The 13391-nt window shown below is 38.8% G+C and overlaps 1 protein-coding gene across 1 annotated transcript in view; it reads left to right on the top strand.

Annotated features, from left to right (window-relative positions):
- Window positions 1-10646, top strand: part of PGM2 (phosphoglucomutase 2) — a 45464-nt gene extending 34818 nt beyond the window's left edge. The window contains exons 13-15 of the mRNA XM_003411389.4: window positions 88-221; window positions 7605-7723; window positions 7855-10646. Coding sequence (XP_003411437.1) covers window positions 88-221; window positions 7605-7707 — 237 coding nt within the window. The 3' untranslated portion in view covers window positions 7708-7723; window positions 7855-10646. The remainder of the gene's footprint in view (window positions 1-87; window positions 222-7604; window positions 7724-7854) is intronic.
- The last annotated feature ends 2745 nt before the right edge of the window (window positions 10647-13391 follow it).

Raw genomic sequence — 13391 nt, 5'->3', positions numbered from 1 at the left:
TTTATCCAGTGGGTAATACTACTTATGTCAGAATACATTCCGAGGATTCACTGTTTACATATGTAACATTTGTAAATTAATTCCCAGGTTCTCCCTTCTAGTAGAAGCAGCCAAATGATCACCTTTACATTTGCTAATGGGGGTGTGGCCACCATGCGGACCAGTGGGACAGAACCCAAAATAAAGTACTACACAGAGCTTTGTGCCCCACCAGGAAACAGGTATGATGTTAACGGCAGCTGGCGTGATTTTTTTTTTTATAGCCTAAACTTCCAGATTGTTTTTTTTTTTTCACATTATAAGTAAAATTTTTCACCTTTCCAATATGTAGTTTAATAGATACGCTGTTTCAAAACCTGAGCAATATTTGTAAGTGATATTGAGAGTTGCTTAAAGTATCCAAGGACAAGATTACTTGCTTACTTAGTTGTCGAAAAATCTGCAATTCCTTTATTCTCTCCTAACTTTCTTTATATGAGAATGTTTCCCACCTAATTTCAGTAATAGTAATAATACTTCCTTTTTCTAAGTATTTTTCATTTGAGGCTAACACCAATGAGCTCTCTTTCTCCTACAGCCTTCCCCTGTGTATGATAGAATATATTAAAATCCATTCCATATGCAGTCAGCACATATCTTTGAGTACCTACCATGCACAAGCCTGCTGGGCCCCAGGGAGAATAAAGAGCCTTTGCTGTCAAAGAACTGATAACCTGGTAGCTTCAGTGCCATGTTTCTTTGACCTTGGTGAAGGGTTTGACTTAGTCACTTTCTAAAAACCAGAACCTTTTGTGTGTTAACAGCCTTGGTGCGTGTGGTTAGCATGTGTAAATGTGATACTGCACACTTGTCTGGCGCTCAGTTAACCACCACTTGCGTATTCAGAATATAGTTCAGAATCAAGAAAAAAATTGTTTTATATTCCTTTTTTCATACTAAGCTTTTATATCTGTTCAGTATTTTATACTTCACCATATCTCAATTTCAGCACAAATCTTTCATCAGAAATATTTGATCTATATTTCAATTCCTAAAATTTAGAGTTGAAAAAGTAGAATTTGATACCCAAGTTGTTCTAAACATACTTAAGTTTTCCAGTAACTGAATTAAGTGTCAATTTTTATATTTCAACTTCAACTAATTGAAACTGTATAAAATGAAAAATTCAGTTTCTCAGTTGCACTAGCCACATTTCAAGTGCTCAGTAGCCCTGTGTGGCGAGTGGCTACTGTAGTAGACAGCCCAGGTCTAGGTAGTTGTTACCACATATACAAACCAAAGCTTTGCTCATAGAAGGGTTTTTCCAGCCTTATGATCAAGTTTGCTTTATGTGAGTATAAAGCAGAGAAAAATGACCAAGTACCTTAAATTGGCAAACCTGTAGCAGATTAAGTGTAGCAAGTTAGAGGGGTGGGGGAAGAATTGTTACAGTTAGACATTTCTTAGACAGGGAGAAGTGACTGCTATAACAAAGAAGGAAATACTTGAAAAAACAAAAAGTTAAAAAATATACCACTTCAGGAGTTGTCTCATAAAGGAAATAGCATCCCACATCTCAAATGTACCTGAGCCCTCTGAGTAGCAGCTTTTGGTCCAACAATCAGAGTCATGATTACTGTTGCAGATGTCAACGTGTCTAATAAAAATATATTTAAGAAGCCTTGGGGCTGTATAATACATTTTGCTATAAATTCTCATTCAAAACCTTTTTATGCTTAAAGAGCAGAAACTCAACTATTAAGCCACTTGAATGAACATATAAAACAGTTCATTTTCTTAAAGTTAGGGATTACCAAAATTTTACTGTAATATTGTACTAGTATCAGTGTTTCCAGGTGCATGAAATAATAAGCTCTTTGCTACTTTATTGTGTATAATTTTCCATAGATATTACTTTGTAATTCTTATTCTCACTTAGTATTTTCATGTTTCTATGTCTCATTCTTTTAAAAAACAAATAGATCTTAGTTCAGCTTAAGGATGTATTTTCTCTGTATACTTGTCCTTTCCTTTTCATTATCCTGTGAAAATATATGTCACATTTCAGAAAACTCTCCTTTGTAATAATAGCGATAACACTACTTAGTATTTTAAGGATCTGTGGTATTTTAAGGAAACCCTGGTGGGGTAGTGGTTAAATGCTACGGCTGCTAACCAAAGGGTCGGCAGTTCAAATCCGCCAGGTGCTCCTTGGAAACTCTATGGGGCAGCTCTACCTTGTCCTGTAGCGTCACTATGAGTTGGAATCGGCTTGACGGCACTGGGTTTTTTATGGTATTTTAAATTTTTATATGTGTTAGTTAGTAGACTTCAATTTAAATATTAATCTGTAAATTGCTGAAAGTACTTTGGGAAATTGTCCTTTTATTATATTCATTGAAATGTTGTTGCCCTTTATTAAATGAAACATTGGACACTAGGTCAGCCCATGGGTATGCTGTCAGGGCTCAGAGAAAGCACCAGCATCCCTAATGGTGTAACAGCAATATAGCTATGGCTAAGGTTTCCTTATGACCTGAAATATTATTACTCTATTATATACCATGGATTTCATTTTGTTCCTAGAATTCCATGACCTACTAATATTTTAGAAGAGAAAAGCCTTTGTAAATAAAATTCTGCATTAAAAGATTTTTTTGTTGTTGTTGAGGAAAATGTCTAGCTTTTTCCAACTTGTTATTTTAAAAAATTTAAAATCTGTAGAAATGCTGATATAATATCCATAGGGTTTGCAGGCCATGTGGCCTCTGTCACATCTACTCAGCTCTGTAGTTGAGGAACTGGTAGGGCTGTATTAAAATAAAACTTTATTTATAAAAGCAAGTTGCAAGCCATAGTTTGCTGACCTAACCTAGACTCAACAGTTGTTGTTCACGTTGTGCAGTATTTGCTCTCTCACCGTATATATTGTATGTTGTTTTTGTTGGGTTTTTTTTTGCCTGAACCATTGTAAGTCTGAGGCCTCGTGGTACTTCACTCCTAAATACTTCAATATGTATCTCCTAACAACAAGCTATAAGGAAGGGCAGGCTGGAACTCCTGGGCATGAGCTGAAGCTGCATCCACAGGTAGAATTTCTTCTTCAGGGAAACTTTAGTTATATTTTTAAGGCCTTTCAATTAATAGAATCAGGCCCACACATATATCTAGGATAACCTCCTTTACCTAAAGTCAACTGATTAGACTGTAATAACATCTACAGAATACCTTCACAGCAACACCTAGATTAGTGTCTGATTGGATAAGTGAGGAATGTACCAAAACCAAACCCAAACCCGTTGCCGCCCGAGTCGATGCCAACTTATAGCAACCCTATTGGACAGAGCAGAACTGTCCCATAGGATTTCCAGGAAGCAGCTGGTGGATTCAAACTGCCAACTCTTTGCTTAGCAGCTGAGCTCTTTCTTAACCACTGTGCCACCAGGGCTCCAATTAAGGACTATAAAACCCATTGCCACTGAGTTGATTCTGACTCATAGTGACCCTATAGGTCAGAGTAGAACTACCCTATAGGGTTTCCAAGGAGCAGCTGTTGGATTCAAACTGCTGGCCTTTTGGTTAACAGCCGAACACTTGACCACCACACCACCCAGTCTCCAGCTAAGGCTACAGCCTAGCCAAATTGATATATAAATTCAAACTTCCTCACAAGTCCCCAAAATAAAGTTTTCTCCCAATCGAGAATCCTGCACTGTTTTTAGCTCTCATTTAGCTTAAACGTTTTTCGTGATCGTTAGAGAAAAGTAAGTGCCTAGTTCTATGTGTTTTGGTAAATGCATAATGTCACGTATCTACCATTACACAGAAGAGTTACATTACCCTTAAAGTGCCCTGTGCTTCACCTTTTCACCACCCTCTTCCCCCTGAACTTCTGGCAACCACTGATCTTTTCACTGTCTCTATAACAGCAATAGTTGTGCCTTTTCTAGAATGTCATATAGTTGAAAACATACGGCATATAGCCTTTTCAGATTGACTTCTTTCACTTAGCAATATGCATTTATGGTCCTCCATGTAGCTTGATAGCTCAGTTCTTTTTATCACGGAATAATACTCTGTTATATGGATATGCCACAATTTGTTTATCCAGTCACCTACTGAAGGACATCTTAGTTGCTTTTTTTTTTTTTTTAACAGCATATGTGCCTTCCTAAGAACTGTTGGTTTCTTCAAAGCATTTTACTGGAGAAGGAAAAAAAGACTTGTGTAATTTATATGTACTTTTATGAAGCATAATTGTTTTATATGTTGCCAATGGGGGTAAAAATAATTATAATGGTAGCTACATTTGTTGAGGACTTTGGGCCAGGCGCTAATTGTGCTAATTGTCTTATATAATTTCTCTTAATCTACACAACACCTATCTTGAGAAGGTAGTTTTACAAATGAGGAATCTGGGCCTTAGAAAGGCTAAGTCACTTGCCCACCTGCACAAAGCTAGTAAGTAGTAGAGCCACAGTTAATATCCATTATAAAATGGATTGTTCTGGTTATTCTGCCTAGCTATTGCAATGTAAAAATGATCTTAACTAGTTACAAGGGTTGCTTTTCCAATTAAAATAAAGTTTGCATATATTAAAAATGGGTGATTATGAAGTAATGAAAGTATAAATTGAAGGATTTTTTTAATTCAGCTTTTCAGCTCTTACTACTTACAGCAATTTATGGTAGGCTAGTTGGAGGACCACAGATGTGGCTCCTTCAGCGTGTTTTCTGCTGGTAAAATTCCAAGAGGCAGACAGCATTCTTTTCTCTCATTCTTTCTCTGTCCCCTTCAGTCTAACTGATGGGTTTTCTGCTGTGGTAGTTGGTGAAGTCCATCAGTCACAGGTGTAATCTCTTTAACAAAAAATGGTGCAGCCACGTCCTTGGTAAACATTCTAGGACACGTGTCCTTAGTTTATACGACAGAATTTTCCAAGTCTTTAAGTTTGGTTTTCTTTTGGCACAGTTCATTTTTAAGTCCATCTCTTTCCTCACATTTTACTGAAAGTGGCAAGGAGAAGCCCCACAATCCCTTTAAGATCTTGCTTAGAAATCTCCTCAGCCAGATAGCCCAGTTCATCACTTACAATCAAAGCCCGTGGAAGCAGCAGTCAGGAAATCAAACGATGTATTGCATTGGGCAAATCTGCTGTGAAAGACCTCGTAAAAGTCTTTAAAAGCAAAGATGTCACTTTAAGGACTAAGGTGCACCTGACCCAAGCCCTGGTATTTTCAGTCACCTCGTATGCATGTGAAAGCTGGACAATGAATAAGGAAGACCAAAGAATTGATGCCTTTGAATTACGGTGTTGGCAAAGAATATTGAATATACCATGGACTGCTAGAAGAACCAACAAATTTGTTTTGGAAGAAGTACAGCTAGAATGCTTCTTAGAAGTGAGGATGGTGGAGACTTATTGGACAGGTTATCAGGAGGGACCCTGGAGGAAGACATCATGCTTGGTAAAGAGTCAGTGAAAGAACCATAAAATGGGTGAAGGACTTAAATAGGCATTTCACCAAAGAGGACATTCAAATGGCCACTGATCACATAAAAAGATGTTCAGTGTCATTAGCCATCAGAGGGATGCAAATCAAAACCACAATGAGATACCATTGCACTCTCACTAGAATGGCAAAGATTTTAAAAAACAGAAAATAACAAATGTTGGCGAGGATGTGGGGAAATTAGAACCCTTACCCATTGCTGTGAGAATGCAAAATGGTACAGCTGTTGTGGAAAACAGTGTGGCAATTCCTCAAAAAACTAAAAATAGAAATACCATATGGCCCAGCAATTCCACTCCTAGTATATACCCAAAAGACTTGAAAGCAGAGACTCAAAAAGAGACTTGTATACCACTGTTCATTGTAGCACTATTCACAATAGCCAAAAGGTGGAAACAACCTAAATGCCCATCAACAGATGAATGAATAAACAAAATGTGGTACATATTATGCAGTGTATGTACCAGTTAGGAATAATGAAGAGATGAAATCTTGATAAATACTACAGTATGGATGGAGCTTAAAGACATTATGTTGAGTAAAATAAGCCAATCACAAAAGGATGAATATTGTATGACCTCACTTATATAAAAAGACAAGAAAAAGCAAATGTATAGAGACCAAAGTTTATTAGTGGTTACCGGGGTGGGGGGGAGGGAGAAAAGGGGGGTTAGCAGTGATGGAGGAAAGGGGGGTTAACAGTGATGGAAAAATCACATTGATTAAGGGTAGGTTTGCACAGCTGATTATTGTAATTGCTGTCAGTAAATTGTATACCTGTGAAAAGCTGACTCGCCAAAAGCCATGTGATAGATATGTTCACAACAATGACCAAGAATAAAAAGAGTAGCTGCTGAGGCTACTTATGTACAACCAAAAAAAAAAAAATAGAGTGAAAGAGAAGAAGACCCTCAATGATGTGGCCTGACACAGTGGCCACAATGATGGACTAAAGCCGTAGCAACGACTGTGAGGATGGTGCAGGATCGGGCAGTGTCTTGTTCTATTGTACACAGAGTCCCTGTGAGTCCGAATTCGACAGCAGGCAACAACAACAGTAGCCTGACTCTTACATAAGCTGCTGGGAGACTGTTTAATTACAAGTCAGTTTTTCCTAATATTTACCTTCCAATTGTTTGCATGTAAATGTTCTCCTTGGGCTTGAAAACTTGATTTCTTACCAACTCTGTGTTCAGTGAGACACAGCACCGTCCTGCACCATCCCCATGATGGATTGGGATCAGACTGTTGTGATCCCTGGAGTTTTCATTGGCTGATTGTCAGAAGTAGATCGCCAGCCCACTCTTCCTAGTCCACCTTAGTCTGGAAGCTCTGCTGTAACCTGTTCAACGTCATAGCAACGCACAGTCTACCACTGACAGATGGGTGGGAGCTGAGCGTGAGATGCCTTTGTCAGGAATCGAAACCAGGTTTTCTACGTGGAAGGCGAGACTTCTACCACTGAACCACCAATGCCCCTGTCCTGTCTCCTTAGCGTATTGTATCTACTTTAGTTATGACCCTTTAGTCCTGGAGATAGAAGGATAAAGATAAAACCCGCTGGGTCTGAGCTCAGGTTTGTGACTGCACAGTCCCAGTAGGCAGCTCCTCACCTCTATCTATTCTAAGAAGATTTTACAGACAAGGTTGCAGCTTTGCTTTCCCGTAGTTTGATGGCACGCATTCCTACCCCTGGAGACTGAGAACTCAACAGAGATGTCTTGTTTTTAAAAGTCCAGCAGGATTTAATGACAAGTGGAGCCATGAAAGTTTTCTCTGTACTGTTAGGTACAACCATTGGAGATCTTTTAGATATACGAGGCCAAAAATTGTGTTTCTTAAAAATTCTTATGAGAAGAGCAAAGGGATGATTTTTTTTTTATAATAAAAACCTTGGAAAACCTTTGGGGAAAATCAGGCATATTGTCTCATGAGGGTTTTGTCTAATTCAACAGATGTGTTCCCACGCTTAGGTCATTAGGGTTTTACTTTGTCTGATTTAACCCTGCTCTTAAGGTTAACTTTCAATGTTCTTTAATCAATGTGCAGAGTTAATTAAAATATGCTTTGAAATAACCCATTAACCTGGATTTTTTTTCTTTATTTTTCAGTGATCCCGAGCAGCTGAAGAAGGAACTGAATGAACTAGTCAGTGCTATTGAAGAATATTTTTTCCAGCCACAAAAGTATAACCTGAAGCCAAAGGCAGAGTAAAACATTCCAGCCTTAGGTGAAATTAAATTTGCCTCAAATTATGCTAAACTTGATTTGTTAAGCAATGTTTTTAAGGGCTAATAATTTAAAGTATCACTACAAGTATTTATATTTTTTTAATTAAACTGACATTCCTTGTTTTTTAAGGTGGATAAAGAAAAAATGGCCAAACCTAACAAACCAGCATTCCTACTGAAAGGTTGAACCGGGCATATTCTCAACAACAACAACAAAATAAATAAAATTTTGGGAAAAAAAAAATAAAGGTATTTAGCATTTAAATTAAAAAAAAAAAAAAAGATTGAACCTGCGTAGTATCCAAATTTAAAATTTTTTTTAAATGAAGCTTTTAAAAATAACCTTTGAAAATAGTATTGTAATTAACATGCCTTAGTTTACATAAGTAATAAATGTATATCTTCTCTGTAATTCTTTTTATGTATAACTAAAATGGCCGGAGAGCTTAAAGTCTGTGCTGGTAGGAGAACAGCGTTTTAGGTATATATGTATTTACATTTTTATCAATGCTTATAAAGTAAAATAAACAAACAGATCAAATATTGTGTTCACGTTTAGGGAACATACAATTCACAAAAAATGCTTTAAAAAGTTTTTTTGACCTAAAACTTTTTAATACTAGTAACACAATTAAGGAAACCCTGGTGGCGTAGTGGTTAAGAGCTCGGCTGCTAACCAAAAAGTGGGCAATTTGAATCTACCAGCTGCTCCTTAGAAACCCCATGGGGCAGTTTTACTCTGTCCTGTAGGGTCGCTATGAGTCGGAATTAACTTTGGTGGCAGTGGTTTTTGTTTTTAAACCTTGTGTATGTGCCAGGAAAAAACAGCTTAACCATCTTTGTTTAGTTCCATTAAAATCCATTTCTCTCTAAATCTTGAAAACTAGACAGTTGGTTATTTAAAACTTAAAACGGAATTTACTGTCCCTTTTTTATTATTTAATACAATTTCACATAATTCTGAGACAGCAGTGACTATGACCGTTAACTATTCATCTGACCTTGATTTCTGCTTTACTCAGGTGTGATCAAAATCTAACACCAGACTTTATTATAATAGATTTCCTTTTCCAAGCTTGTTAGTTAATCTCTGCCTTCAACTCGTCTCTTAATTGATGGTCTTGCAACCTTCCAAAGTGACTGCACTTGAGCACCCATGACCTAGGACCAAACTATTCTTTATTTGTATGTTTTATGTTATTTTCTATTTTGAACTTGGATTCAAATTATTTACAGCAAATGACTGCCTATTATTATTATTGTCAGTCTAAATGGTTATTAACAGTTTCAGGGCAATGAAAAAGTATAATACTGTTGACAATGATTTTTCTAAAGTAAAGGGAATCAGTGTTTTTAAACCTTTGTGATACATAGCTTGTGTCCTACCAGAACCAGATCTACAGTATTCAATATATTCTGTCAGCCACTTCATTCTGGAAGCCATCTTTGTTTTGTTCTACAGTGTTCATAGTCTCAAACCATACTCTAGAAAAAGAAACTTCAGATTTGCATCATCTCTACAAACACATTTTTTGAGCATCTGTGGTGGTGCAGTAGTTAAGAGCTTGGCTGCTAACTAAAAGGTCAGTGGTTCAAATTCACCAGCTGCTCCTTGGAAACCCTATGGGGCAGTTCTACTCCTTGGAAACCCTATGGGGCAGTCGCCATGAGTCAGAATCAACTCCATGGCAGTGGGTTTGGTTTTGGTATCTTGTACCCGTAACAGAATTTGTTTCTGAATATACAAAAATGATTAAAACCCAATTGTGCTGTGATGAAGCTCATAGCCTAGTTGGAGGGTTAATGCCATTAGTTGTCCTCAAATCGATTCAGACTCGTGGCAGCCCCATGTGTTACAGAGTAAATCTGCGCTCCATAGGGCTGTCTTGGCTGTCATCTTTTTTGAAGCCTGTAGGCAGGCCTATCTCTCTAGGTACCGCTGGGTAAGTTCAAACCGCCGACCTTCAAGTTAGCAGTCAAGTGCAAGCCATTTGTACCGCCTAGTAGCTGCAATACATACACACTCTATAGTAGAGTTATTTGCAGATTACTCAGAATTCAGAAGTAGAAGAGAGATTCATTCTGCCCCACCAAGGCCTCATAGAAGAGGTGGTGAGTGAGCTGCTTCATCTGCTGGCATGAGGAGCAGCCCAAGATTGAGGATACAGTCTTCCAGGAGAGAGCATGGCATTAACAGAAGTGTAGATGTGCTGGGAAGGGAAGGCAGAGGGTTAAGGGGAAATGGTGGAAACAGTTCCCAGACAGAAACTTTAGGACTGACTGACCCACTCCCATGCCATTCACGTATGAAGATGATTTAGAGGGGATCCTCCTTTCTCTAATTTCTTTTACATATTTCTGAGAAATAGCACCCCATGGAAGCTCATTAAGTATTCTTTGACTTTCTCCTGTTACTATGGATTGTGTGGTACATAAAGCTCGCAACACAAGGCCTCTGGGTTCTTATTTTGTTATGCTATGAACCAGCTCTGTGGCTTTGGTCAAGTCATTTAACCTCTTAAAGTCTCAATTTTGTCTTTTTTAAAGTGAAGAGGTTGTACTAAGTGCTCTGTAAGGGCAACTGTCAGCATCGGTAAATCACTGGCAGTTCTCTAGAAGAATGAGCAGCTAGCCCTCGTACAAGACCTAACATCCGAGGTCCAGAAAAACCAAACCCGCTGCCATCAAGTCGATTCCAACTCATAGCAAACCTGTGAGACAGAGTATAACTCCTCCATAGGGTTCCGAGGCTGTGAATCTTTATGGAAGCAGACTGCCCCATCTTTCTCCAGCAGAGCGGCTGGTGGGTTAGAACCACCAACTTTTAAGTTAGCAGCTGAGCACTTAACCATTGTGCCACCAAAAAAAAAAAACAAAAAACTTTGTACCAAAGAAAACCAAAAAAAAAAAAACCTTTTTTGTTCATATCCTACCTTGCATGGTCCTAGAAGGGGACGTGTGCTGATACTGGAAACAAGCAAAGCAAAACCACGTGGCGTGCAGATGCCATGAAAATGCTTTCCACCGGAGGAAGGCAGTGATCACTGGCCTGTGGTCAGGACTGAGCACTGTCGCAGCAGCCTGCTCTGCATTCAAGTAGCCAGACCAGCTTGGAGAAGACCATCTGATGAGAGAGTAGAGGCTGCAGCCCATTTTCTTTTGGTGCCCAGAAAGAACTGGTCCTAGCATAAGTCTGAGAGAATGACTTGGAGGAGGAAATGCTGGCTAACTGCTTCATTTTTTTCCTTGTGGTCTGTCTGTGAAATAACAGCTATGCCTTTCCTTGAAGAAACAGTGAAACTACCTTCCATTTATTTATCTCATCAATTTACCTCAATCATCCTGCCATTAAGGGAAAATATTGCTATTTCCTTGACATTGGAAGCTCATGTGGTTTTAAAAAGAAATGCTTTAAGTGACAGAACAAATGTGTATCCTACTTTGAAGGGATTTTTGAAAGGATGGCATCTTAATCATATTTATAATTTCCACATTGTAAAAGACCACATCCTGAGAGCTATTTGTACATTCATGCATATGCTCACTGCATCATATTTGAATCCTGCTGTGAGAGACACTTTTCTGGGTACTGGTAATGCGCAGGGAGTCCTGATCTCCAACTCGCCTGGCAGAGGAGATACACATGAACACATGGAACTGCAATATCTCAAACTGCATATAGTGAAGTATTTGAATGTGGGCAAACGATTCTGTAATGCCCTCTTTTGGACTTGTCTGTTCTTTAAGACTATCAAGTTCAACAGAAATTCTATTTTTGTTTAAAACAATGTGACTCTGGGAGGCTATTTGCATGTTACTTTCCTGCAGTGTTCCTTTGTTCCATTCTTGTATATTTGTGTAAAGTAACTCAACCATTTAAAACAAGATGTCACATTGTTAGGCAGATGAAAGTCAAAGTTTAACATAACCTCACTTCCTCCTCTATGGACTTCTCCATTTAAGCAAAGCATGATGACTGTATTGGTTTCCTACGGATGTCTTAAAAAAAATATGACAGACTGGGTGGCTTCAAACAACGAATTTATTCTCACAGTTCTGGAGACCAGAAAGTCCAAAATCAAGGTGTCAGCAAGGCCATGCTCCCGCCAAAGGGTCTACAGGAGAATCCTTCCTTGTCACTGCCTAGCTTCTGGGTTTGCTCACAATCCTTGGTTTGTACCTGCATCACTCCCAATTTCTGCCTCCATTTTCATATAGCTCCTCTATGTCTCCCTCGTGTATCTGTCTCCAAATCCCCTTCTCCTTAAAAAGCCATGAGTCATTGGATTTAGGACTCACCCTAGTCCAGTATGTCCTTATCTTAACTTCATTACATCTGCAAAGACTCTCTTTCCAAGTAAGGTCACATTCACAGGTACCTGGGGTTAGGATGACAGCACGTCTTTTGGGAGGCCCCAGTTCAGCCTACACAATGACTACTTAGATTGACTGGAGGAGAAAGAAACAGTTCAGAGAGGTGAGGCCCTCAGACATAAGGGCATGGCTGACATGAAGAACAGTGTTAGAAAGTCTTCCCACCTGGCTCGCTTGTATAGGTCCTTGAACATAGAATTTGAGAAACCAGCTGCCGGCCACCTCCCACTCAAGCCTAGATAAAGCCACATTGGTGTTTGCCCCAACCCTGGTGCACAATGGAGTTAGGCATACAGAGAGCTAGCTCCAGGTCTAAATGGCTTTTGAAACCATTTCAAAATAGCATTGTGCAATTTCCAAAGGAAGTTAGGGTTGCAGGTTACAGAGATGACAGAGCCTGATTATGTCCTTAAAATACATTGTTCAGAACTTCTTCCCTGTAACTGGAGAGAGATCACTTAAAAAATCTGTATTTAGGCAGCAAAAGTAAAATGTAGCTCCACATCTGAAAAGTGCTTGTGTGGTTTAATAAGAGTAAACTTTAGGTGGAGACTTGGGCTAATTATCACCTTTGCTGGCCCAGCAGGCTTCAATTTTTCCCTTCTGGACCCTAAGGCGGTTCATTATCTACAGGAGTAACCATTGGTTCTCTACCCTTTGCAAGCTTCTTTGTGCTCCTGGCTCTAATTGTCATAAGTATAGGGCAGGCTACTAATCAAAAGGTTGGCAGTTCAAATTCACCCAGAGTCACTTAGGAAGAAAAGCCTGGTGATCTGAAAACCCTGTGGAAGGCAGTTCTACTCTGCACGCATGGGGTTGCCACAAATCAGAATCAACTCAATGGCAATTAACAATAACACACACATACATATACACCAGTAAGAGTCCCTGGTGGTACAAATGGTTAAGTGGATACTAGCCAAAAGGTTGGCAGATTGAATCCACACACAGGCATCTTGAAAGACAGGTCTGGAAATTTGCTTCTGGAAGTCAGCCTTGAAAACCCTGTGGAGCAGTTCTACTCTGCATACATGGGCTCACCATGATTTGGAATTGACTAGAAAACAACAACAACATATAATAATATATTATCAACCTATACAAAGAAAACTACACAAAAATACTACTGCAAGAAACCAAGAGATCTACATAAATGGAAGAATATACCATGCTCATGGATAGGTAGACTCAACATTGTGAAAATGAAAATTCAACACAAAGCAATTTACAAATACAATGCAATCCTGATCCAAATACCAACAACATTTAAAGAGATGGAAAAACTAATCATTA

Source organism: Loxodonta africana, chromosome 5 (assembly GCF_030014295.1).
Source record: "Loxodonta africana isolate mLoxAfr1 chromosome 5, mLoxAfr1.hap2, whole genome shotgun sequence".
In the NCBI taxonomy this organism is placed as follows: domain Eukaryota; kingdom Metazoa; phylum Chordata; class Mammalia; order Proboscidea; family Elephantidae; genus Loxodonta; species Loxodonta africana.
The sequence above is the reverse complement of the archived record's forward strand: the minus strand, read 5'-3'. Positions and strand labels throughout refer to the sequence as shown.